At 50.0% G+C, this 27,444-nt stretch overlaps 2 protein-coding genes across 2 annotated transcripts in view; one reads left to right on the top strand and one right to left on the bottom strand.

Moving 5' to 3' along the window:
* Positions 1–1,581: 1,581 nt before the first annotated feature.
* SLC1A7 (solute carrier family 1 member 7) overlaps positions 1,582–27,444 on the top strand; it is a 46,833-nt gene continuing 20,970 nt past the window's right edge. The window contains exons 1-2 of the mRNA XM_057711130.1: positions 1,582–1,731; positions 9,542–9,621. Of these exons, the coding sequence (XP_057567113.1) occupies positions 1,597–1,731; positions 9,542–9,621 (215 nt within the window). The 5' untranslated portion in view covers positions 1,582–1,596. The remainder of the gene's footprint in view (positions 1,732–9,541; positions 9,622–27,444) is intronic.
* Positions 24,024–27,444, bottom strand: part of PODN (podocan) — a 48,384-nt gene continuing 44,963 nt past the window's right edge. Inside the window, exon 11 of the mRNA XM_057711093.1 lies at positions 24,024–24,269. The gene's annotated coding sequence lies outside the window, so the exon portion shown is untranslated. The remainder of the gene's footprint in view (positions 24,270–27,444) is intronic.

The following is a 27,444-nucleotide window of genomic DNA, read 5'->3' as shown; positions in this document are numbered from 1 at the left end:
AGAGGGCAAGGTCACAGAGCTGGTTAAGTTGAGACTGGAATCTGAGGGTCCCCTCCCAGTCGGGGGCTCTGCCTTGGCTTCAGGGCCTGCACTGCAGTCTCCCCCACCAAAAACCCCGGCAGTTCCTTGGCCCCGTCCCCTTTGTCAGGGAGGCAGCCCTGTGCACACACGGCCCACCACAGACCCACAGACGGCTCCCTGCTGTCACCTGACTGCCCCTAATGAGATTACAGAGGCCTGGTGAAATAGACAGAGTTAATTCCCTCTGGCTTTAAAGGGCAGGCCAGGCCACAAGAAATAGCAAAACATAAAACAAGCAAACAACCCCCTCCCCAAAAGAAACCCAAAACACCTTTATCTAAAAACGCTAAATATAGGTGATGATCCTAAAAGCGCTTTCCCTGCTCAGCATGTTACACTTCACCCCTGCCTTCACAAGTGTTCTCTGGATGGGATGGTGCACCAGCCCTAACAAAGTAGATGCTATTATTATGTCTGTTTGGGTGGAGACACGGAGGCCCTGTGCGCTTAAATGGCTTGTCCAGGATCACACAGCTAGTGAGTGGCAGAGCTGGGTCTTGAATGTAGGTCCCTTGGGCACTGTTATCTCTAAAAATAACAAGCCCTGAGAACCTACAGGATTCCCAGCTCTAGGCTTAAAGCAGCCCTGAAGGACACACATCACAGCGGGTATCAGAGCCCAAGTCTGGACTCAGGTCCACTGGACTCAAATCCTACATTCCCCACAATACTGGGGAGCACCGTTGAACCCATCCACCTGTTCACATGGTGGAAACCAAATAACGTCGGCCTGAGTTCCACTCTGCTACTTGCTGGCTCTGTGACCGTGGCCAAGGGACTCTGGCTCCCGGGGTCTCGATCTCCCTTTCAATACAAGGAAGGTTGGAACCCTAGGGTTGTTGGGATGGTTCCCGATGGTTCACACAGGCAACGCAACTGGAACAGCCCTGCCACAGAGCATGCTTGTTTCCCAACCTCTCTCTGCCTCAGTTTCTTCATCTGTAAAATGACACTTGCAGTCCTTACTTTTGGGGATCGATGTTAGGATTAAATGTGCTCATAGAAGTAACGTGCATCTAGACCAGCACATGGTGCACAGTAAATGCTTAATGTTGGTGACTGCTAGCTTTGCTAGTTATTTCTTACTGCTACTTTATTGTTATTTATTATTGCTAGTTATTGCCTTGCCTTCAATTCTTTCTGGAATAAAGTGAAGGTGAAAATCAAACCAACCAAACAAATGTCCCTCTCGTTCCTCCCACCCGTCCCCAGTCCCCTCCCCTCTTAAAGAGGAGCACTTGGCTTTGAGAGGTCTGAACCCCCAACCACATGGCCTGCTCTAATTTCCCAGGCTCTAATCTGCTCCCGGCTCCTAATGATGCAGCTGGTAATAGGATTGTGGCCTCCCTCTGGGGCAGCCACGCAGGCCATGGCCGTGGGGCTGGCGACCAGCGCTTAGCGACCCCGACCACCTGCCTGCTGAGGAGCCGGAGCCCCCAGCCGGGACCCTGTGCCCAGGCTGGCCTCCTGCGCATGGCATGGTGCTGTGCCCCGGGCCAGCAGGCTGGGCTCGCCATGGTGCCGGGGGCCATGCTGGCACGAGGGCGGGACGTGTGCAGGCGGAACGGGCTGCTCATCCTGTCTGTGCTCTCTGTCACCGTGGGCTGCCTCCTCGGCTTCTTCCTGAGGACCCGGCGCCTCTCACCACAGGTCAGCCATGTGGGGCATCACAGGTCCCCATGTCGGAGGGCTGGGTGGGCCTGAGGGATCTGGGGGTCACGCTCCCACTCTGTGACTCCCAGATGATGTGACAGTGGGTGAGTCACTTTGCCTCTCTGGGTCCCAGTTTTCTCATCTGTAAAGTGGGTGTGATAAATGCATTGCAGGACTAGAGTGAGAGAGGAAGTGGCTACACACCGACATCTCCAGGTAAATGAGAGGCAAGGATGCCTTGTTAGCATAACCGCAAGCTAAGAGCTGTGGGGGAGGGGAGAATGGGGCCTGTAAACCTGCAAAGCAGACATCAGAGAACACCTCCTAAAGCAGCTCCTGGACAGAGACCCAGAATGGGCATTCTAGGCAGAGGTAACAGCTGGAGCAAGATAGAGGGACGTGAAAGATTTGGGGGGGGGGGGCAGGCTGGAGCAAGCTGTTCACAGTAGCTGGAATGTATCCTGTGAGGCAGGGGCTAGAGCACGGGGGCCATTAGGCCTCTAGATCCCATCACCCAGCATGGACTTGGGACACGCACGAGAAGCTTGGAGCAGGGCAGTGATATGGTCAGACCGGAGCTTGGACACATCCCTCTGGTGCTGAGTGGAGGATGGAAGGGGTAGTGGTGGGACAGGTAGGGGGCCAAGTGAGGGGTGAGATGTGACAGTGGGGATGAACAGGGCATATGAGAACTGTTTCCCAAAGAGGAAGCTTCGGGATGTGGTGGCTGATTGGATGTGGGGTTGGGGGACGGGGGGGCAGGGCAGGTCCTCGGGATTCTGGCCTGTGTAACTGCATGGGTGACAATGCCTTGCCTGGGGAAGGGTCCTTTTCTCACTTAGCACCCATCTCCCACGGGAGAGGGAGGGACCCTCATGGTGCTGGAGGGAAAAGTATTCTGACCGTGCTAAAACCGTAAGGAGGACTTTATTCAGGACTGTTGTGATAGGTGTCAAGATTACAGCAATAGGGGAGCGTGATCAGGAGCAGCTCCAAATACAACACGGCAGCTGGGGATTTACAGCCAATGAGCACAGGGAGGAGGTCGACGACTAGCAAATTACTGAGAGGAGACACCAAGGGGAAGGGAGGGGATTCTTGCTAAACCCACTAACAAGATCCTTGCTGAAGGCAGAGTCAGGGGATTCTCACTAAATTGACTTAGCAGGGTTTTTGCTACAAATGGGTGACGCGGGATGAAGAAAGGGCCCAAAGACGAGGCTTAATTGAAAAGAGGGCTCAGAACAGCCTGTCTAGAGTTTGGTTAAGGAGAGAGTTTTTGTCAACGGGCTCCTGGAAGAGTCCCTATTTCATGAAATTCCTCTTCCTGCAGTTCAATGATACCTAATATGATCTCTACAACTGGGGTGCAAGGCATCCGATTTCTTCTTCCATTAAAGGAAAACACCCCTCTCTGGGAATCGAGCCCACTATTACTATAGTTATATTGTTAAGCTCCTATCAGTTATTTAGGGAGAAGCATGGACTCTGGAGGCAGAGGAACCCTGAACTCTGATGTTACTAGTGAATGGCTGCGTGGCCCTAAGCAAAATCCTGTCTCCTTTCCGGGGCTCAGTTTCCTTATCTGTAAAATGGAGGGGGATGGGACTATATGTCTGCTAGAATTGCTGTGAGCAGTAAACAAGGATTCATCAGTGCCTGGATATAGCAGGTGGTCAGTGAATGTTACTTTACTCCTCCCCCCCTCACCTTCCTGTCCCAGTCCTACCTACTACAAGAACCACGTCATATATCCCATATCTTTTAAAATTCTTCCAGACCTGCCCACATCTGAAATAATACTCTCCTCCCACACTCACCCCACGCTCATCCCTCCACAGGAACCCAGCTGCTGGAGGTCTTGCTTCAGAGCTGTTTGTTAAGAGTCTATTTCTCCCATCAGACTTTGACTTGTTGACTATCTCATGGGCTTTCTTGAACCAAAATGTGAGCCTAGCTCAGTGTCACAGAGAGAACCCTTAACTAATTGCTGAATTAAACTGGTAATTTTAGGAACTAAAATATATTTCTTGCAGGAAGATTATTTTGTGAAAACAAATTGGAATGCCTACTATTAAAAGCCAAACTCATCTGGGGCTTCCTTTGCCAAAGCTGCCTTCCCCATCTGTTTGGAAATGCAAACGTATTCCGGTCTGGATTAACCTGCCAGATAAATTGAAGGAAGGATGTGGAGTCTTAGAAAAATCATTTGGCAGGAATTGGCTTTTTCAGCATCTTACTTTGAAATTCAAGGAGTTGTTTGTTTGATCTCTGCCTTATGACTCAGAAACGAAGCCCTTCTTATTTTGTAAGCTTATGCAACAAGGCAAAAATCATAAACAATGTGCAAAATGGTAGAATGTCCTATTTGTGAAAAGACCTTACAAAATCACAAGATTTGTCTTTGGAAATGAGTATCTTGTTTAAAAATACAGATCACTTTGAGAGTTCCAGGTAAACCATGATGAATTTATAATTGCTTCCCTTTTTCTTTCCTTCCTGGGATACCACTAAAATTATAGTAATGGAATTGTTTAAGGATATAAACTCCGAAGAACAAAGATAATACAAAAGGAGACAATTGAGAAAAGAAGTGGAGGAATTACAATAAATTAGATGGGAAGTGGATAGCATTGAATGATCTCATTTAGTAGAGCACAGAAAGCTGAAATCTTGTGTCTGTAGAAACAGATACCACTTGAGTTTATCTTGGAGGAACCCAGAAGGGCTCTGGACATGAAAGTACAAGGCGTTGCAGGAGGCAAGAGTCAAGCATGCAGTTGAAATCAGGGACATTGGTTAGAAGTTTGTAACTGGAGCCGTTAGACCCCTAGGTCCCTTCCAGTTCATGTAATCAGGGAACGCCTCCTCTACCATCTCTATCCCCCTGCCTGTCCCAAGGAATCAGAGAAGCTTGACTTAGGGATGTTAGACCCCGCTGTGTGTGTTGGGGGAGGGGAGGTGGTAAGGTGCATACGTCAAAGCAAATTAGTGGACATCTGCATCTTGTGTGTGGAGTCCCCATAACACTGCTGTCAGCTGGGCTTAGGCACAGCCCAACCCCCTACCCATCCAGGAGTAGAAAGGGATTTCTATCCCTGAAGCCTCAAAGAAAAGACCTCCAAATTCTGCTGTGAAGGAGAATCCACCCCATCCCACCCTTCCCACACTGAAAAAGTCAGATCCTCACCCATCAGCCTTCCTTGAGGAGCCATCCGTTGACAAGTTCCACTCATGCATGCAGATGTTTAGTGCCTCACACTTACACACAAGCAGACGCTGAAGTCAAAACTGCTAAAGTAGAAGACAGAGACCAAAAGAACAGAACAGAGGGTCTCTAATGAAGCGCAGGCAATGCAGGGAGTAGAAGAAAACTTTTTAAATCTTTTTTTAAGTTCTTCAGATATATGAGAGAAAATACAGTGACCATAAAACAGAACAGGATGCAAAAGAAGAAACAATTCAAGAATAAGACAGAGAGTTTGGAAATTAAAAATAGATGAGCTGGGACTTCCCTGGTGGTGCAGTGGTTAAGAATCCGCCTGTCAATGCAGGAGACATGGGTTCAAGCCCCAGTCCAGGAAGATCCCACATGCCACAGAGCAAGTAAGCCCGTGCGCCACAACTAGTGAGCCTGCACTCTAGAGCCTGCAAGCCACAAATACTGAGCCCACATACTGCAACTACTGAGCCCGCACACCTAGAGCCTGTGCTCTGCAACAAGGGAACCCACTGCAGTGAGAAGCCTGTGCACCACAATGAAGCGTAGGGCCCGCTCGCCACAACTAGAGAAAGCCCTCACACAGCAACAAAGACCCAACGCAGCCAATAAATTAAATAAGTAAATAAATAAATAAAAATTTTTAAAAATACATGAACCAAGATTAAAATATCAATAGCTGGGGTAAAGCTGCAGAAATCTCCAAGAAAGTAAAACAAAAAGAGATGAAAATAGAAAAAGTAAATACAGTAAAACCTTGGTTTGTGAGCATAATTCGTTCTGGAAACATGCTTGTAATCCAAAGCATGTCTATATTAAAGCAAATTTCCCCATAAGAAATAATGGAAACTCAAATGATTCTTTCAACAACCCAAAAATATTCATATAAAAATGATTACAATACAGTAATATAATACAAAATAATAAAGAAAATACAAAATATAAACAAAAATAAACAAATTAACCTGCACTTACCTTTTAAAACCTTCATGGCTGGTGTGAGGGAGACGAGAGAGAGGAGGGTTATTGTGTAGGATGACTTTCACTATCATTAATGGAATCACTGCTATCTATTGGCTCAATGGAATCTTTTTCTTTTCATGCAACTTTAACAAGGAACCTATCCAATGACACTTGCTTTTGCCTCCTTTTGAGGATTTCGCGGAAATGTGACACTGCATTGTCATTAAACAGATTCATCGCTCGCACTGCTACGGCCTTATTCGGGTGGTGCTTTTCTACAAAATTTTGCACTGTTTCCCACATTTTACACATCTCCCTAACCTCATTTGAAGTAAGGGATTCCTCCGCCTTTTTCTCCTTCTCCTCTGCGGACGAGATCTCTTCCATAACCTCTTGCTGTTGCTCGCGATGCAGATCCATCAGTCCATTGGTGGTCAGCTCCATTGGCTCAGTTGTGATCATGTGACATTCGGCGACACGTACTACTCGTATTGCAAGTCATCAAGTCATCGCTCGTTTATCAAGTTAAAATTTATTAGAAATGTTTTCTCATCTTGCGGAACACTCGCAGAACAAGTCACTCACAATCCAAGGTTTTACCGTATAAGAAAATGAGAATGTCCATCATTCAACTCACTAATTAGAGTTTTAAAGAGAGCTAACAGAAAAAATGGAGAGAAAAGTTTCGCAAAGAATATAAGAACGAACCTGGTGTACCCCTCAAAAAAAAAAAAAAAAAAAAAAAAAAAAAAGAATATAAGAACGTTCCTCAGAAGTGAAAGGTATACACAGCATTATGAATTTTTAATAAAGAAAAAAAAAGCTCATACCATGGTATATCACCATGAAAATTACAGAAAAAGTGGAGATAGATGATCGTTAAATGGTTGTGAAAGAACAAAACAGGTCTAATGTAAAGAATAGGAAGTAAGAATGGCTCCATACATCTTAAGCAATGCTGGAATCTAGAAGACAAAGAGGAAATGCCTTTGAAATTTGGAGGGGAAATTCTTTGAAACTAATGATCTTTTATATAGCCAATCTATTATCAGAGGTAAAGGTAAAATAAAGGCATTTTTACTGTGTAAAACTCAGAAGCTTCTCTCCCATTCACCCTTACTGAGGAAGCTACCAAGGGAGATGTTCCAGCAAAACAAGGAAGTAAACCAAGAAGACAAGGGATCCAGTAAAGAAGGGATCCTAGACAGGAGAAAGTCCCAGAATGACAGCAAAGAAGAGACCCATGATAACCACTGGACCCAGAGTGCAATCTGTCCAACCTAGAGCAAGAGGATGGAGAGCTCTTGGACTGAGGTCCCAGGGGCCTAAAAAGGGACCCATGTGTTTCAGTATATAGGAAATACTATCGTTAAGCATTTTAAAAGTGATGTTAAAGCATTTAGAAGAAATTAATGAGTGCTTCACAGAAAACAAGATAAATGAAAAATCAGCCGATTATTCAGGGAAAAAAATGAAGGTTATACAGAAAGGAGACATGGTTGGCTCAACAGTGAGCAATATTTTGTGATCAAAATATTTTAAACCCTGACAACTAGTTTAATCAAAAATTGATATAATGGTGAAATGGTAGGAGGAAAAAGGGACTAGGAACTAAGTTTTCATCTGTCATGACAGGGAAGTTAATAGATCTTGAAAAGATGTATATGGAACTATATCTGGAAATATTATTTACACACAACAATACTAAAGGGAAAACAGCTAGAGGAGTTGAGGATGGTCACTCCTGAGAAGTTGGGGTTGAGGATAGAGACATGTGAGGAACAGCTGCCTTCTTATCATTATAATGCTATCTAAATTAAAGAATATACACATGGATTAAAATTAATTCAAAAGACATAGCCACGATGGGCATACTTTTAAAAGCAGATTTTCTGGTGTGTTGAAAATGGTAGTCAAACAGGACTAGGAGGCCTGATTTCTGGTCCTGCCCTGTTGCTAACTCACTCTGTGGGCAAATCATCTCCCTCTCCTGGCTCAGCCTCCTCATCTATAAAATGAGTCAATAGCTGAAATAGAAGATCTTTAAAACCCCTTCTCAGCACTAACATTCTATAATTTGGGACTTTTCAAAGTATGAGGCCAGTAACCAAGAGTTATGTTTGGCTTTGGGTTTGAAAAAAAATAGTTAACAAGTACAAAAATTTAAGTCAGATGGTGTTTGAAAGTCCATGTACTAGCCTCACCCAGAATCTTACTCTCTGAGGAAAGTCCGCTCAAGCTAGCATTGCCAGAAACAGCGAAATTGAATTAAATTAAATTAAAAAATTTAAAAAGAGCACATCCAGTTAAGCTTGAATTTCAGATAAACAGCAGATAATTTTTAGTATAAGAACAAATATTTGTTTATCTGAAATTCAAACTTAACTGGGCTTAGGGGTGCCTTGCTCTTCAGCTGTCAGGTTCCAGTCATATGACTGGTTACTCTGGAGACAGTTGATTGGGCAGGGACTCTGCACTCTAATCCGAGGGCTGAACCAGCAGTCTATGAGGAAGCCAGATGCAGGAACTCTGCCCAGTTTTAAGAGCTTTTTCTTTCTTTTTTTAATAAATTTATATATTTATTTATTTATTTTGTTGGCTGTGTAGGGTCTTTTTTGCTGTGCACGGGCTTTCTTTTTAGTTGTGGTGAGTGGGGGCTACTCTTCGCTGTGGTGCGCGGGCTGCTCATTACCATGGCTTCTTTTGTTGCGGAGCACGGGCTCTAGGCATGTGGGCTTCAGTAGTTGCAGCACACGGGCTCAATAGTTGTGGCGCACGGGCTTGGTTGCTCCACAGCGTGTGGGATCTTCCTGGAGCAGGGATCGAACCTGTGTCCCCTGCATCGGCAGGCAGATTCTCAACCACTGCACCACCTAGGAAGCCCCCAGTAAGAGCTCTTTAACATAGAGAGTGGTGTCTCACCAACCAATCGGATTCTCTCTCTTTCAGCATTTTAAATGTGAGCCCTGCTTCAACAGGTGGGTGAGAATTTATGAAAGTGTGGAGTGAAGGAACCCAGTACAGAAGGGAAACTGACTCAAGAATGCCGTTTATGAGTCAGTCTCCTCATAAAGCAGACCGACAACTTCTCCGGTGCAGGAACTCTTGCCTAATTCACTCTTGGGTGCCCAGTATGATGCCTGGCACAGTATGGGCTGAATGAATGTGTGACCAGTACCCAGCCCTGCCCTCTCCCCACATACCTTCTGTTACACGAGACAGATTTGTAGCAAGGCTGGGCAGGTGAATGGTGCAGAGGTCGGGGAGAGTGGTGATTTACTGTGATTACTGGCCATTTACTCTCATCCAGGTCCTCTGCTAAGTGCTTTATGTGCATCCTCTCATTTAAGCCTCCCAGTGGCCCTGTAAAGTGGTTATTACCCCATGTTATAGTTGAGAAAAGCTCAGAGAGGCCGAGTAACTTGCTTAAGGCCACACAGCTACTTGTAGGGGGCCAAGATTAGAACCCGAGTCTGTTTGGCTGCAAAGCCATTCTTTTCTCCATGAACTCTGCTGTCCATGGGCTAGACAGGAGAATACGGGTGAAATGGTGCTTTGAAGATTGTAAAGCAACTGCGAAGTCTGTACCAGCTGCTACAAACCCAGCTCTTGCTGTGTTTTCAGGAAATTAGTTACTTCCAGTTTCCGGGAGAGCTCCTGATGAGGATGTTGAAGATGCTGATCCTACCGCTCGTGGTCTCCAGGTGAGGGGCGTGTGTTTGGCTGGGAGGTCTGGGCTGGGGTTGCGGGGAGAGGATTCTGTACAGATTCTATAGGTGACCTGCTCCTGCTGTGGGCGGCTGGACTGCAGGCTCTGGGTGGTGTGATTGTGGGGCCTTTACAGGGAGTAGGCTGTAGCAAGGGCCGCTGGAGTCTGGGTCGTTCAGTGCCACCAGTTGTTTCAGTCCCCTTCAGTGGACATTTGAGTGACTTGAGCAGGTGACTTGGAGTCCTAGGACATGACCTGACTCCAGGGTAGCTTGGAGCCAGGGAGTTCAGGCATTGTTCCCAGGGAGAGGCTTTTTGTGGTGAATGCAGCAGGGCATGAGGGAAAAGATGAACTTGGAGATGATCATGAGATGATTTTCTGGCTCAGTTGTGTGCTGTACTGGCTGTGGAAACTTGGACAGGTTATCAGGCTTCTCTGAGCCTCAGTTTCCTCATCTGTAAAATGCAAATAATAACACCTACTCCAAAGGGTTTCTGTGAGGACTGTAGGAGGCTATCTATTTGCTAAATGTGCAGGGGCTGATCACAGGGTATGAGGGCAGGCAGGTGGGAGATGAAATTAGAGGATGGGTTCTTGCTCGATCATGAAAGACCTTGAATGCCAGGCTACAGAGTTCCGTCTCTACCCACTGGGGTGGGCTGAGGGCCACAGCAAATCCTTGGAGGTCACCTGGTCTCTACCACTGATGTGCTGGTGACTTTAGGCGAGCCCCTGGCCCTCTCTAGTGCTCAGGTTTTCCAGATGTGTAATGAGTTGGCAGCCCCAGATGGTGTCTAAGAGCCCTTTGCTCTGAGACCATGGGTTTGGAATCCTCACCTCCCAGGACTTGTGTGCAGGGAGGGAGGTGGACGAGGCTCTGAGTCCTGGGGGACGCAGTGGGCTCTGTTCCCTTTGGCAGGGTCATCAGCCTTCTCAGCCTCCCTGCAGCCGAGGAGTAAGGCCGCGCCTCTCCCCCTTCCGTCTAGAGCGGGGGAGATAATGCTCCCCCAGCCTGGGATCCCAGGTAAAGGTGGCTTCTGCTGCCCGCAGGAGGCCTTGTCAAGCTCAGTTCAGCTTCGTGCAGGCAGCATTTGGGTCTCTCAGGACTCAGCCTTCGAGCCTCTGCTGAAAGGCCACCTCGCTCTGGGAGCTGTCCCCGACTCCTCAGCCCACTGCCGCGGTTGTCTCTTCCTCAGGCAACTTTTGAGTCATTCGCTGAGTCAGGGAATCTGTCAGGGTCACTGGTGGCCTCCATATTGCTAAATCCGAAGGACACTCTGACTTGTTGCCCTGCGTGACCTGCCCACAGCACTGGATACACTTGATACAGCGCTTGGTCCCCCTTGCCCTCTTGAAACACTCCCCCGGTGCCTTCCACTCTCCAGCTTTGTCTGCCCTCTGCCCTCCGTCCCAGTTTCTCTCCCCCTACTCAGCCTCTGAACGTTGCAATTTCTCAGGCCTTTTCCTACCTGTCCTCGCGGCTTTAACATACCACCTACAAGCCCACCACTTCCAAATATAGATCTCCGTCCCTGACCTCCCCTCTGAGCGCCCCTCAACCTACCTACCTGACTTTGCCACTTGGTATTTCACGAGGATTTCAATTTAGCGTAACCTACTTGAGATTTTACTCTACAAACCAGTTCCTTCTCCTGTTTTCTGCTTGTTGGTAGGCGGCAGCTCCGTCTCCCCAGTTACTCAAGCCGCTGGGATTATTCTCTTTCCCTCTCAGCTCGTCCATCAGCGACTCCAGCTGATTCTTCCCCCAGCTAGAACCCAGCATCACCCCCACCACAGGTGCAGTCTCCGCAGTGACCTCACTGGTCTCCTGGCTCTGGTTTTGGTTCCCCTCCCATCTGTTCTCCCCCGGTGACCAGAATGATCTTGTGAAAAGCCGAACGGGCCACGCCGTTCATTCACCTAAAGCCCTTCAACGGCTCCCACGGCATTTAGAATAAACCCTCACATCCTTAACCTAACCCAGGAGGCCCTGCAGGATCCTGCCCGCCTGCGCCCCACCTCATCTCATGCCTCACTCCCTCCCCGGCCTCTGAGTTTCCCAAGCAGACCAAACCCTTCCCCTGTCTCAGAGTCTCCACGTGTGCTGTCCCTTCTGCCTGGAGCACGCTTCCCCCGTGCTTCACCCGTCTTCCCCTTCCTCTTCCTTTAGATCTCAACTTCCATGTCACTTCCTTAGAAAGGCCCTCCCCGCCCATCCCCCTTATCCACCACCTTCATCCTCCCGCCCTATGCCCTCTTCCTTTTCCTGCACAGCACTTATTTTGTATTGTTACTCTATGCAGATTCAATTGTCAACTTGTTTATCTTCCACTGGATTGTAGACTCTGTGAAGGCAGAGACAATACTCTATTGAGGTTCCACTCTGGCCTTCACCCCAAATGCCTGGCTCACTGCAGGTGCTCATTAATAAGTATCAAAAGGATTAACGAATTCAACAATCACGCATTGTGCTTTCTGGTATGTGGTCCTATACTGGGAGACCGATGAGAAAATAGACAATTACACAGCAGCCAAGTAAGCATGTTGATGGAAGAAGCATAGGACTCTTTTTTTGTTGTTTCCCTTTTTCCCAGTTGTATTGTAATGTTGTTAGGCAGCTTGATCATCCTGTATTGTTGACCTTACTCAGAACCAAAATGCCTCAAAAGCAGAGGCCCTTGAGTAGACCCTGGAGTCAGACAGACCTGGGTTCCCATCCTGGCCCTGCCATTTCCTCGCTGCGTGACCTTGGGCAAGTTATTTAACTGAAAAAAATCCTGAAGTCAGAGTCAAAGGCCTGGGTCCTAGACCTGTTTGTCCCCAAATCACCATGTGATCTTGGGGCAGGCACCCTCACCCTGGGCCTCAGTTTACCCAGGTTACCCAGTGACTTTGGGCCCATCCAGCTCTCTGAGTCCTGGCTCTCAAAGGTCTGGTCTCTAGCCACCAGACTCAAGTACTTTCTCTTGGCTGCAAATGGAATGTGGTATTAACTTGAGAAAAGCCAGTGTGTGTTCATATGTTTCATTTGTTTATTATACAGTCTGGGCTGGTGCAGAGCAACCGTGTCACTGAAAAATGGAAGTGCTTTAAAACTTTCCTATTACAGGAGAATTAAACTTTCTTGAGGGGAAATAACACATTTCTGAGCTCCAAACTGCTCTATCCCTGAGCCCTCATTGCTTTAGCTTCAGCTGGACTATAATCCATCTGTCCGTCCGTCCATCCATCCATCCATCCATCCATCGCTCACGGTTCCCTGAGCTCTTGCTGCTGGCCAGCCCAGGGCGGGGCATCCCTGTCCTCAAGGAGCAACCACTGTGGTGTGGGGGTTGTCGCCGAGGACAGAACAGAATCACCAAAGCTACTTTGAAAATTCAGATGTCAGGCCTCATGCCAGGCTTACTGAACCAGAACTGCCAAAGGGCCCAAACAGGCTTGTTTTAAAAGCTCCACAAGTGTTCTAATGGTTTGAAAAAAACCCTGATGTCTTAGGATCAGGCCTTCTGGCTGGATAGCTAAAGAGCCTGGCATGAGGGCTGCTGCTCTTCAGTCCCCAGGGCCTCTAAGCTGTACCGCCCAGGAGACAGAGGTTTCCTGCAGTGTAAGTTGCTCCAGGGCAGTGGGGGGATACACATCAAGGCACATTTGCTTCAATTCTAATAACCTGCAAGTGTGGGTCCCAAAGCCTGGCACCCATGACTCTAAATGCTCCCACCTCTTCTAGTAGAACCTGCCACCCGTCCCTATGCCAAGCCCCTGGCATCAGGCTAGTCACCTCATTAGTTGCTGAGCATGCCACATACCACCTCTGCTCACGCTCTCCCTGCCACGAATGCTCTCTTCTCCTCTAAATTAGTTATGCCCCCCTCTATGTTCAAGACCTAGATGAAGTTTCCTCCCAGCTCTTCATTTATTGATAACTGGTGATGATGACCTGTCTCCATCCCTGATGCTGCTTTTAACCCTGGATGGACTCAGTGTTGTTAGTTAAATGAATTCACACTCACAGCTGGCACACCCCATTATGGGGCACAGACACCATTTTTTGCCAGTAGTGACACAGAAAGAAATTAGCAGTCCTACCTGGACTAGCCATTCACGCTGCTGAGCAAGAAGTGGCCCTGGCAAAGGGTAGAACCAGTCACCATGACCCCTCTCTGGAGAAGAGCCATGTGCACTGCTGTGTTTTTATGTGAGATACAGGGAGGGGGTCAGTTCATTTCCCCCTTGTCATCAGCATAACAGCTTTTTGCAGGAGATGGAAATCTAATAGGAAAACAAAGAGGGAGGATGAGATATAAAGAAGTATGGGCAGTAATGGTGGGGCTGATGCAAGGGGAGAGAAGACCTGTGTCTGCCTTGGAGGGTCTCACCATCTGGCAGGGAAACAGTCACAGAGATGCTTTGTTCCAGAGAATGGAACCCCAGAAGGAGGGAGGTGGGGCTTGTGGCCTGGGTTAGAGCCCAGCTCAGTCATTCTTCCCACAATCTGGCGTCTTCCAGCTCATGGGCCTCTTTTCTCTAGAATCCACCCCAAACCAGGCCCCAGCCCGAGCCCTCCCCAGACAGGCACACGCAGTTCAGTGGAGGGCCACCTACCCTTGGCCAGTTGTGGCTTCATAAGGCACAATGAGAGGGGACAAGCAGGTAGCAGAAGCTCCAGGGGAGAAACAGGGGCTCTGGAGTCACTCACTAGATGTGTGAACTTGACCAAGTCTCTTAGCATCTGAACCTTAGTGACCTTTCCTGTAAAACGGGAAGAACACCTCCCACCCTCTCAGGGTTATTCTGAGACTGAAATAAGATAATGCACTCGAAGCACCCAGCATAGCCTTATACATTGTGAATGTCACATGTTTTTCCTGAAGTATTAAAGCATCACCAGGCTTCTCTAAGGCCCAGATGAGATGTTTCCTGAAATCCTCTACCTCTGTCTCTGCTCTCCGCAGGCAGCCCCTTGGGGTGGCCTGTTCCTTCCTTGTGTGCCTTTAGCGCCTGCAGCTTACGTGTCATTTCCTCCAAAAAGTCTCCCTTGGCTCGGCTACACTTGGGTGCTCCCTCAACACTGATGCAGATACAGTGCACGTAGCACTCCTCCATCTGAGTCCCGCACATCTGCATTCACGGCAGCCTTCACAGGGACAGGGACCACACGTCTCCATATAACATATCGTCACCTCGCCCAGAGCCATTCCCCATGCTATGGCTGTCAAAGCTGCCTCATTTTCCATGAATTCCTAGTTCTTACTGCCTCTTGCTCTTCTCTGCCCTCACATTCCTACAACCAGTCATGAGGCACAGCCTTTGCCAGTTTCCCATTCAAGTATACATCCCTTGCTTCAAGCAGTTCATCAATTTTGCAAGCCCACCAGCGGTTGGGAGCAAGATCACAGGTAAGGATCGCATCAAGAAGTGTAAGCCCTTCAGTGGTCTCTTGGTCCTTTCTTTCTCTCTGTGTGTATTAGCTATCTATTGCTGTGTTACAAATTACCACACACGTAGTGACTTAACACCATTTTCTCTCTACCAGTTTCCACGGGTCAGAAGCCCAGGCATGGCTTCGTTGGATCCTCTGCTCAGAGTCTCACAAGGCTGCAGAGTGTCAGCTGAGCTGTGTTCTCATCTGAAGGCTCAGCCTGGAAAAATCCATTCCATTCAGGCTGTCGGCAGAAATTATTTCCGTGCTAATGGTTATCAGCTGAGGCCACCCTCAGGCCCTAGAGGCCACCTGCAGTACCCTGCCTTCTGGCCATCTCCAAAGGCAGTTCCCAGCATGGCTCTTTGCTTTGTCAGGGCCAGGAGGAGGATTCCTCCCTCTCCCGTCTTCTACGACCAAGTCTTATAGAACATAATCATGGGAGTAACATCCATCCCGTTTGCCATAGTCTGTGAGAAGAAAGTCACAGAATCTCACCCACACAGGGAGGAGGTTTACAGAAGGGCATGAATCACTGGGGGCCACCTTAGGGTGTGTCCACCTCTTTTCTCTCTCCACACCTTCCTTCTCTGTACCCCTCTTCCAAGACCAGTTGGAAATCCTGCCCTCCTGGTCTTTAGAAGTCACCTCCGCCGGTGCCCTGTTCCTGGAGTGGGGCTGGGTGGAGGTGCTGCTCAGCTTCCGATCCAAGTCGCTCACAAAGGAATTTCTTCTGAACAAGGACAAGCCCCTTACCGCAAAAAGAATCCTGAAGAATATGAGCTCACCTCTTAGGGACATCACAGGGTCTGGTACATGGTAGGTGCCTAAGAAATGCTTATGAAATGAATGAAGAGCAGTGGAAGGGAAGTTGAGGCAGAATTCAGGAAGTTGGATGACCAACATTTGAACTGACCTGGGAGGATGATTAGGAGTTGTCTTTTTAAAGCGGTTTGTACTTTAAAAAGTTATATAAGCAAATTACACACATGGATAACAACAGCAGAAAATCCTATCATCCCACAACCCTAATCCTGCCACTGTTCTTTTCCCTGTAAATGTTCGTTCTTGTCATTCTTAGTGGTGCCTTCACTAGGCCCAGGTGTGGTCTTTGGCTGACTGCTTCAGAAGCGCAACCTCATCTGAGCCCCTGAGCTCGGCAGGCCTGTCCTCTGACGCTGACAAGAGGTGACCAAATGAACCAAATGCCAACTTATTCATTCACAGTGATAAATGTTGACACAGTTGCCAAGGAAGACAGATGCACTCAGCCTCTGGCCAGAGCATTCCTCCCTATAAACTTATCACTTGGGGACCCCGCTGGTTAAATCTGTTTGCTGGCAGGACAATTTAACTATTTAATGATATCACCAGTATGAGTCCAGGTTTGCCACTTACAGTTAGTGTCTGGGGCCTGAGGTGGTGGAGTTCCATTTTATGCACATTTAAATTTAGTGAATTCAATTACATATGCTACGAAAAAGAGAGAAAATCATTGAAAGAAGACAAGTGGCTTCTCCCATTCAGAGAGCTACATCCAGGGTAAGTCTGCCATGGGAGAGCTGGGTCTGCCTTGCTCTAAGCCAGTCTCATTCCCAAGTGCCTTTCAGAGAGATCACCTCCCCACATTGCTACTGTGACTCTAGGCCATGAAGAGAGGGCTGCTTGGTTTCTTGTTTACATCGTGGCCTCTACGTGTATGCTGACTGCTTCAGCTGGTGATTACCTAAGGAAACAGCAGCCCATTCCAAACCTGCGAGGGAAGCTGTCTTGAACGAAATCGTATACCTCCTGGACTTTATGAACGACTTCAGGGATCTTCCAGGGCAAAGTTGATTATGAGTAGGTTTTGCTCTATCTGCTGACTAGAGAGCTGAATGTGCTGAATACACAAGCAGGAAGCCCAGGGTCTTCCTCTTGAGGCCTGTATCCATTGACCGAGGTCAGCTTACAAGTAGGTAAAGAGGACCGGGACACCTGATCTCTCCACCAGCCCTGCTGCTCCAGTTCTTTCCACATGGCATCGCTGTTGAACACAGGTCCTGCACACTTTGTTTCAGCCTGTCCATGGCCCCTTGTAGGTACACGTCCCTGCTCAAGCCACAGGGATGCTCTGCTCCGGTTGAACACAGGTCCTGCACACTTTGTTTCAGGCCTGTCCATGGCCCCTTGCAGGTACACGTCCCTGCTCAAGCCACAGGGATGCTCTGCTCCAGTCCCTAAATCATAACAAAGAGTTCACCGTTGTTCTTCAAATCAGCCTCGGCCATGCCCTGAGCTTAGCTCCCTGGGGTTGAGCACTGAGTCCATTGCCCCTCCTGGTGGGTTAGCCCTGGAGGCCTTTAGTGCTGACAGACCTTGGTCATGGGCCTCCTAGTATACCCTGATTCTAACTTCGAATTGCAAGGGGCAGGGGTAGGGGTCTTAGTCTTTTTTCTCAGAAGGACTCTGAGCCTCTCGTGCAAATTAGTGCCCCTTTCGGTAACCCTGCACATCTTAAGGAGGGGCACTTCCATCAAACTACAAGTCTTTCGCTTCCCCTGGACAATGTGTGCCTTCTTGCCTTACATTTGTCATTTGAAAACTTCTTCTAAAAACAAAATCAACTGCAAGGAGTCTTGCTGTCTCTACCTTTGGACACAGAAGGCTCAGACAGAATTTAGAAAACTCTGTCTCATGTCACAGTGGCATAGGAACTAGTAGTCTGGTGGTTCAGACCTGCCACGGCATTGTCATGTCCTTGAACTAGGGCCCCTCTCCCATGAGTGGTACTTGGACAGTGCTGAGTACTTTGCCACTCTCCACTCTCTTCTCTGTGCTCCACTGCTGTCTGATTCCATGCTAATTGCACCTTCTTTCATTAGAAAGTCGAGCCTTTGGAGACTTCCTTTCCCATTTTCTCCCTGTAATACCACTTGTTGTTACTCTGATCCCTTTTACTTTTAATTTATGGTTTAACCCAAAGAATACCAGCAACTTTCAATTCTTTTAAGTTCTTAGAGGATATCTTACTGTTACTTCTGCAAAAATATGTCTTTTTTTTTTTTTCATTCAACATAATATAAAAATGTCCATGCCTCACCCTCATCTTTGTAATCCCGTTTCACTTTTCCACTCAGGGGCTGGAACAGAGCTTGCAAAGCCCTTTTCCTTTTACTAGACACTTGGGATGCTGCTGGATACCCTGCTGGGGCATCACTACGCCCCAGGAGTCTAGATTTACCTCAACCTCTGTTATGTACCACACTCTTCGCCACAGACCCAACGCCATCTGCAACTTTACAAAGAAGTTCCCAGCAGGTGCTGTGTGGTGGGGTGTGTGGTCATTTTGGCCCCACTGAGGCTGGATTGTGCTTCTAATGCTGGGAAGTCAACTGAGCCTCGTTTTCACATATCCCCAGACAAGAGCGACACAGGGAACCAGGGGCGGGTCTAACCAGCGTCTGTGTCCAGCTACAGCCTCCAAGTCTCCACTTGCTTTTTGCCAAACCCTCCTCTCCCCGCATTCTTCAATTTCTTAAACCAGGCATCATTCAAGGAACACTGAATCCATGTGTTTGTGATTCACTGATGAACATGGCAGAATGTTATGTAAGCTCTGCATGGTAGCAGAGAAATCCAAATGTGTATGTGGGTTAGTATGTGAAGGTGTGGTGTGGGTCTTTACATATGTGTATGGTGTGTGTGTGTGTGTGTGTGTGTGTGTGTGTGTGTGTGTGTGTGTGTGTGTGTGTGTGTGTGTGTGTGTGAATGTGTATGTATTGCTTTTCATTCTATTGTAAGAATTTTAAACTGATTTTTCTTAGGATCAGGAAGTCATGTTTGGCCAAAGAAACCCAACGCTCCCTTCTCCCCCTTCCTGAGGAACTCTAGTTTGGCAGAAAACTCCCAAACACCCACGTTCTTACTTACTGGAGATGGTCCTGGGCCAGGCAGCCGTCGAAGTCGGGTTTGGGAGCCAGTGTGCAGGGGGCAGCTGCCCTGGGCATCCCGGGATAGACAGTGAGTGGGAGGGGGGCAGGAGGGAGGGGCAGCCTGTGCTCCTGAACTCCACCCTGCAAGCCATGGGGCAGCTCTTCTTAGCAGAGCTCTGCCGACCTCTCTGATGGGAGCCCTGGGATCACTCTTTGGCCCTCTTGTCCAGTCAGCTGATCGCCTTACTCATCAGGAGGAGAAACATGGCCCAGCTGCGGGCTGCAGGTGGGGTCAGACCATCAGCCTGCTGACTGCGAAAATCTCCCAGATTTTATCACCCATCACAGACTCCCATGCTCTTTGCCCCTTCCAGTTAGAGAATTCCCACTCATCCCGCAAGGATCCATTCGGCAGTCACCTCCTCTGGGAAACCTCGCCTGACGCGCAGGGCTGGGCTAGACCGGCTTCTGGCCTCTCTCAATCCCAGCCGTGACCCAGCCTGCAGGTCTCTCCACCCACGTGAGGCCACAAACCCACCTTCATTTCTGGGACCCCACAGCATACAGAGCACGTGTTCAACATGGGGTGCACTGGGGCCCTGTCTGAGTCTGGGGAGGTGGGCGAGGTTTTGGAAAATCTGCTGCTCCTCTCTGTGCAGAGCCACTGAATGGAGAGGGTCTCATTTGAGAGCCTGGGTCAGGCGGGCCCAGCCAGAGCCTTTGGGGAGTCAACACCGGCAGGCTTGCTGGTGGAGGGCAGGGAGGCAGGGGACCTGTGTTTCCATATCCTCTGGGTGGGGGTCTTTCCCTCCCCCTGGAGCAGGGCTCCTAACCATGGCGCAGTAGCACTGGTCGGAACCAGCCATGACTGGCAGCCCACGGAAGTCATTCCTACTGGTGGAGGTGACGGTCTGCGACTGTAAAGCAGAATAACGGTCACCCGTGGGAACAATGGTTGCCTCCCACCTGACACTCTTTGCCTCGGAGGAAAGAAAGGGGTAGGGTTTCCGCTCACGTGGATGGGAACTGGATTGACCCTTGTTACACGTGGGACCGCAGCCTTCCCAGTGGAAAGTGGCTGAGGCTTGTGGATGGTCAGATGTGCACTCTCGGAGGGCTGCAGCTGCAGCCTTTTGACTGAGTTCAAGCTTGTTATTTTCAAGTTCCTAATCGATCCCCTTCCCAGGGGCCTGGGAAGGAGGGACCTGCAGGAGGCAGGTGGGGAGGCAGGGCAGCAGCACACCCCCGGCCCATGCCTGTCTCTCCCACCCCATCTCCCGCCCTCTGAGCCCTGCACTCCCTCCCCACCTTCCTACCCTCCCCCATCCGTGGAATCTAAAGTGGAACCAAAGATGTTTGGTCTGTGTGGCTCCAGAGGGCAGGGCTGAGCCCAGTGTGGACATTCTCCTTCCTGGAGGCAGATTTCACACTAACAAGCATAACTAGCCCACAGTGGAGGTAGTGAGCTCTCTGTCCTCCGAGGTGTGCAAACAGAGATAGTAGAGGAATTTCTGCCCTTAAGAGGAGGGTGCTGGAACCAGATGACCCAGACCTTAGCCAAGTGGGAGTCTGGGCATCCTGCCTCGGGTCTCAGAAGGAGTTGGCTCGAGGGTGGGGTTGTGGCGGGGACAGTTGGGAAGCGTAGTTCGGTGCTAACGTGGCACTAGCTGTCAGCTGCTGGGCCTGTCATCTACCCAGGGGAAGGAGAAAGACCTTAATGCTTGGAAGGGCAGACAGGACTCCCACGGACCCCCGGATGCCTCCATCCACTTGCCTGTCGGGTGGACTGCCTGCAGCTGCACCAGGGGCCCGCTTGGGAGAGCCTCCCTGACTAGGTCAGCCGAGGCCAGAGCCCAAGGACTTGGCTCCTTCCTATCTTTACCTTCCCAGTGCAGGATATTGTGACTACAGATGTTGTCATGCTAGTAGGCCAAGGTTCACGTCTGCTTACTCACTGTGTGACTTTAGAAAGCTGCTTGCACAGCTCCAGTGACTGGGGGCTCACTACTTCTCAAGGTAGTCCCTTCCAGGGCAGGACAGCTCTGTTTGCTACAAAGGTATTCCCGGTGCTGAGCTGAGATCCGCTTCCCTACGGCTTTCCCCATCAATCCCAGCGTTCCCCGGGTCTGCTCTGCTGTGCTCCACAGCCCCTGCCCTCCAGGCTGGCTTCACTGCCCCCTACCACCTACCCCAGCTGCCCTCTCTGGGACACACACCTCCCTCCCCTGTCCCTTTCCCAGTAGGTCTTAACACCAGGGCAGATGTGTGGCCTCCTCAGCAAGCCCTCCAGGCTTCTCGCCCCATGGGCTGGGGGCCCCCCAGCCCTTCGGCAGCCTCATTCCCCAGTGACTCACCAAGCAGGCAGCAAACAAACTCCCAAAGTGCCCCTTCCGCGTGCCGCTGCTGTGGGTCAGGCCCCGCTCCGCCCCAGAGCTTGTGCGGTCTGGGCTGTGCAGCCAAGTATGGCTCTGCATGTGTCCGTGTCCATCTTTATCACGTCCGTCAGCACTGGCCCGAGGTCTGCTTAGTCCCTGCTCCCTCATCCAACACATTAGCTATTCCTCCCAGCTTGCTGCCCTCTGCAAATCTGATCCACATGCTGTCAGTGCCTTTGGCCAAATCATGGATAAAAACAACCAGGAAAGAGAGGGCTGAAGGGAGAGCCCCAAAATATACCTCTGGAGACCCTCTCAGTTTCTCGGCACCCAGAAGAGGGCACTGCCTGTGATAATCATTCCCCAAACTTCTCAGAAGACCCAGTGCCTCAATGTCACATGGACACACAGTGTCACGGCATCTCCCTAAACCTGGGAAGGGGACCAAGGCTGCTCTAGGTGACTTGTTCTCCACAATGGGGGCTCATGGCCATCAGAGCTCAGAAGTCACCCCTTTACACAATCTAGTCTAGAGTTCCACCCTGGCTTAACATCACACATACACACACACACACCAGCAAACCTGCACTCAGGCCAGGACACACACACACACACACACACACACACACACACACACACACACACACACACACACACACACACACACACACACACACACACACACACACACACACACACACACACACACACACACACACACACACACACACCAGCAAACCTGCACTAAGGCCAGGCCAGGCCCTGGGCTCTGAGGATCTAGAACTGAGCCAGATTCAGCCTTTTCCTGGAGTAGCTCACAGTCTGCTGGGGCAGGTGGTCACAGAACAGACGATGCCATCACAGAGGAATGCTAAGAATCGGAATGTATTGAATACTTGGTATGTACCAGGCACTAATCTAAACCTAGATTGACGCTGACAATAAACCATCATGATCCCCATTTTATCTTCCATTGGAAACTGAGGCTCACAGAGGCTCAGGAACTTGCCCAAGGCTCCCAGCTAGTGAGGGCTGCCTGCAGGAGTCTCCGGCAGCTGCCTGGCCTAGTCAGCAGGCTCAGGAGGCCCTCAGAGGGAGGAGGTACTTGAGCGCAGACTAGAGAGATGGGTAGCAGCAGGAGAGGACCGGAAAGTAAAGCAGGGAGGGCAGGCGCGGGGTGACTGGGTTCCTTCAGTGTTCACAGCTTCGCTCAGCACGCATTCCTGCCAGCCTGCCCTGTGCCCCTGGGGATTCAGGGCTGAGCACGCCTGCAGAGGGCCTGTAACAAACCGGGGAGTACAGAGTGCCCTGGGGAGGTGGGTGAGATGGCCGTATCAGGGAAGACTTCCCAGAGGAAAGATGTCTGAGCTGACCCTGGAAAGGGCAAGTGGAAATTGATTGGCTTGGGCGGGTGTGGGGGGTTGGGCGAGGGGATAGAGAGTGCCAGGCTAAAGGAACAGCCAGCGCAAAGATGGTTCAAGGAGCAGCAGGGAGAACAGGGTGGCTGGAGAGGTGCCAGTGAGGAGGAAGAGAACGACCCAAGGCCTTGAAGGAGTGTGGACAGTTCCTGAGGGCAAAGGGGAGCCACCAGAGACTTCAGACAGCAAGGGGCCCCCAGCAGTCTGAGCAGCCTGTCCGCCCTCCACAGTGAAGTGTGCAGGCCGCAGTGGCTGCCTCCCGGTGTTTTATGGGGTCACAATACTCACCTCAGGGGTCGGATGAGAACAGGTGAGGATCAGTAGCGGCCTTTTTCTCCCTCCCAGAGGAGCCTGGCGGCAGCTGCCTCCCTTCCCCCACCCCTGCAAGTGGAGGGATTACCAGATTGAAACAGGCTGGACCCAGGAGCCAGCCAGCTCCCCAGTCACATCAATCTCTTGAACCACAATCCTGGCCCTGGGGGCGGGGGGTGGCCAGAGGGCTTAGGAGAGAGCCCAGACTTTGGGGCTTCCTGAGGCTCTTTCCCAGGGCCCTCAGGGATGTGGGGGGCTCCCAGGAGCACCCGGCCATTGGGGAGGCAAAGTTCCCTATTCTCCCCTCACCATAAATCACGGAGCCAGAAGGAACATTTGAAGTTGTCCTCACGGAATCTCCCACTCACTCTGGAAGACTTGGTCTAGTATTCCAACAGGTGACCACCCAGCCTCTACTTGGATACCTCCAAAGATGGGGAGCTCACTACCGCAAATCTGAGGGCTGTAGCCATGGGTCAGTTCATGAACTCCGAGAGTTGAACTAAAGAGGCATTACATGGACTGAATCACGTTAAAATCATGGTTAGCCAAAACCGGAAGACCTCTTCTTCCACAGGAGTTAAACCAGGTCCGTACCATGGAGAATCACTGTGGGAGAAGGGAAACCCCACAGGGCTGAATACAAAACCCCTGTTCCAGTCTTAACTTGACAACTTACCAGCTGGGCAGCTTAGCCCATTATATCCACCACACCCCAGCTTTATTTTCCTTATCTGTAGCTCAAACAGCACAGCCCAATCAGGCAGTCACCAGTCATAAGTGACTACGGAACCCTTGAAACGTGGCTAGTGCAACGGAGGAACTGAATTTTTTGTTTTTAATTAATTTAAATTAAAAAATTTAACCAGAAGCCGTTTCTCTAAGCATTTTTACATTGATTACACATTGAAATGATAATATTTTGGATATACTGGGTTAAATACAGTATTATTGCAGTTAATTTCACCAGAAATGAACTTCACCTGTTTCTTCTGACTTTTTTTTTTCTATGACTACTAGAAACTTTAACATCACAGTGGCTCACATTATCATCCTGTTGAGCAGCGCTGACAGAACATTAAGGACCAAGTGAGGTGGATGCTCAGGTGTTTGGGGACAGTTAAGCTCCAGGCAAATTATGGTTTCTGTGGCTGCTGGTACTTGAGGGGTTGTGTTTTTCATCACACAAGCAAGACAGGCTTATTCTAGAAATAATAGAGAATGTGGGAAAAACATTAAAAACAAAACGAACATTGCCCATAATCCCACCCCCCGAAGACAGCTACTGTTAAACTTTCTATTTTCTTCCCTGTGCATGTTTGTGTGAGATAACACTTCCGGCAGACCACCCCACCCTGGCTTGTAGAGTCTCAGAAAGGTCACTTTAACAGCCCAAAAGTCTAGACCTTGAGGAGCCCTCTCCAGCCAAATGGCAGGACCTTGAGCTTCCTTTCCTGTGACCATGAGTTCCAGAGTGGCCGCCATCTCACATGGAATCCCGGCCCTCCCCGCACTTAGCTCCCATTCTCCCTGGCCTCTGCCATCACCTGCGGTTACCCTGGCCCTGCCGACACCCACCTGGGGAGGGGAGGGTCTGCTCTGTCATACTGTCAGAAGTTCCTCCCCAACGGCTCCCACCTCTGCTGCTCACCTCTCCCTTCGGCCAGTAGGAAAACCCTTTCCATTCTGGGGGCTGGGAGCGAGGTTCCAGAGGGGAGATACTTGGGTCCCAGGTGATGGAATTCTTTCCATTTTTATCCATCAGCCCTCTCCTTTCCAGAGCCCCTGTGTCAGGGGTCCCCTCTTGCTATATCCAGAACCTGCACTCCCTTCCTTACACCACCCAGTCTGTCCCTGAGTTGGCACCATCCCCTTGCTAGACCTCTTCTTCCTCAAGGTGGCCTTCTGAGGGGCCCTTTGCCCCTTTCTGAGATCTGATTTTCCTCTACACCCTTCTCCTGCACAATCCCTCAAGCACATCTGTGTTATCTGGACCACAAATCTCAAGGGGTCTGTGTCACCGGAGCTCCAGGGCACCCTGCAGAGCTGCAAACCATCTTGTACTTTGCTTTCTCCACTTGACATTAAATAGGAACATCTTTCCAGTGACGCCATCACTTCTTTTTTTTTTCTTTTGAAAATAAGTTTTTTATTAGTTATCTATTTTATACATATTAGAACGTACACATCAACCCCAATCTCCCAGTTCATCCCCCCGCCCCCCACCCCCTTTCCCCCAACACCATCACCTCTAATGGCTGCTTTGAACCCCCACTGCATGGGCAGGCAGTAGCTTTTAACCTAATCTGCCTTGGTGATTGAAGGTGGGTCCAGGTTTTTGCTCTTACAAATACCACTTCAGTGACTCCCCCAATATACTTTGTTTACTTTGATATTCTCAGGTCTAAGGAATTCTTAGCTCTCCCTTCTTAGACATCCAGCAAATTCTGCTGGGTGTGTTGTGTTGGACCCCACTCTCCCCTGTGTCCCCCTTGGCCTGGCACTCAAGGCCACTCCCACTCCTGAGCTCTGTCCATCTTTTCTGCCCCACGTCACACCCTACCTCAAATATGATCTGAGCTCTGACCATGTTAAACAGCACCATGTGCCACACCTCTTAGCCTCTCAGCCTCCTGTTGGCTTCTCCAATCTTCATCTTCCAATGCCTCCTCCTCCACATCTTCCTCATCTTCCAATGCCCCCTCCTCCAGGTAGCCCTTCCGGATTCTCCTAGCCAGAAGTGATCCCTCCCTCCTCTGAATAAAGATAGCACGTCCTTGTCCCCTCCCTTGTGGTACTGATGGAAACACATTGTCCACTGGTTATTTGAGTCCACTTCTATCTTGAGGGTCCATGTCCATCTCCTTCCCCACCCCCCTGCCAGATCAGGAGCTACTTGCGGTCAGGGACTGGTTCTGATTTCTTTCTGTGGACACAGGGCATGGCACAGAGTGGGCAAGAGCTACGGGACTAAATAACTACATGGATGAAGCAGGACAGGCCTGGAGCTAGGGACTGAGTTCTGGTCCAGCTGACCATTAGTGTCCTGCGTGACCTCGGGCAGGGCCTCCTCTCAGGGCCATAGCTTCCCTTTGGCCTGAAGTAGTTGCACTTGGCTACGGGGGATTCTCTTACGGTCAGAGGCCAGTTTGGCCCTGGGCTGATGTGCTGGCCCTCATCTGGGGATGATCTCTCTCATGGATAATGCTGCAGGCTGGCCCCTCGTTTCTCCTGGCCACACAATCTCATTATGAGCCCTTCAGGATTTATATCTAAGACCCACCCTAAGCCCGTCACTAACATACGGTGTCCTGGCAGACAGGCATGAATGGAGATTGTAAACTTTGACTCATTTATTCCTTCATTCACTTCTTCATTCAGCAAACTACACTCCATCGGTGTAGTTTGGTTCTGGCTCTGTGGGCCCAGCATTGAATCAGGCCCAGGCCCAGCGCTGGAGGTGTTTCCAGTAAATAGTCAGCAGCTCAGTGAAGTGGGGCTGAGACAGAGGGCAGCACAGGGGCCATGGGAGCCCAGAGAAGGGGCCTTACCCCTGCCTGATGGTCAGGGAAGGCTTCCTGGAGGAGGGGACCCTTAAACTATGTCTTAAAAGAGATTTGAGCCTTTGCTACAGCGAGCAGGGAAGAGCAGGGTGCTCACAGGCAGTGGTTACAGCCTGGGGTGGGGGAGAGGCTTTCTGTGCTCAGTCCTGATGCTAGATGCTGCCAGCATGTAGCCTAACGATGAGAGGAGGTGGATGGGGAGGGATTATCTGCTCTTGTTTACATGATTAAAACCAGACAAATACTGCCTTTATCTGAAAGAATGAAAGGGCTTTGGGGAAAAATCCTTTTGGCAGCAAAGTACAAGCATCTCTTTAACTAATCTCACTCCCCACCTGCCTCCACCCTCCACCCCGCCCAGACAGCCTTGAGAACAATAGCTCCAGGGCTGACCTGCTCTGGTGGGCAAAGAGCCCGGGTCAGGGCAGGCAGGGGAGGAGAGGAGCCAAGAGGAGAGAGACCCACAAGTCCCTCCACGCAATCTCCCACGAGGAGAGTCTGGGCGGGGGCACTAATCCAAGATGGCCACAGGGTGGCACCTCTCAGGGAAAAAAAATCTAACCATGGCCCCATTTTATAGATGTGTATCCTGAGGTCCAAAGATGGAGGAGTGACTTGCTTGCCTGGGTCACAGAGCCAATGGGCCGAGCTGGGGCTAGGACCCGGGTCACCAAGTCCCAGCCCAGGGCACGAACTCGCTCACTGACTCTCACTCAGTTCTTTCAAAAGCCTACAGTAGCCACCTGCTTGGTGGCAGCATGGAGAGCTCATGCTGGGCACGAGGGACCCGCGGAGAAGTCAGACCTGCCCCTCTTCT

Source organism: Hippopotamus amphibius, chromosome 1 (assembly GCF_030028045.1).
Source record: "Hippopotamus amphibius kiboko isolate mHipAmp2 chromosome 1, mHipAmp2.hap2, whole genome shotgun sequence".
In the NCBI taxonomy this organism is placed as follows: Eukaryota; Metazoa; Chordata; class Mammalia; order Artiodactyla; family Hippopotamidae; genus Hippopotamus; species Hippopotamus amphibius.
The sequence above is the reverse complement of the archived record's forward strand: the minus strand, read 5'-3'. Positions and strand labels throughout refer to the sequence as shown.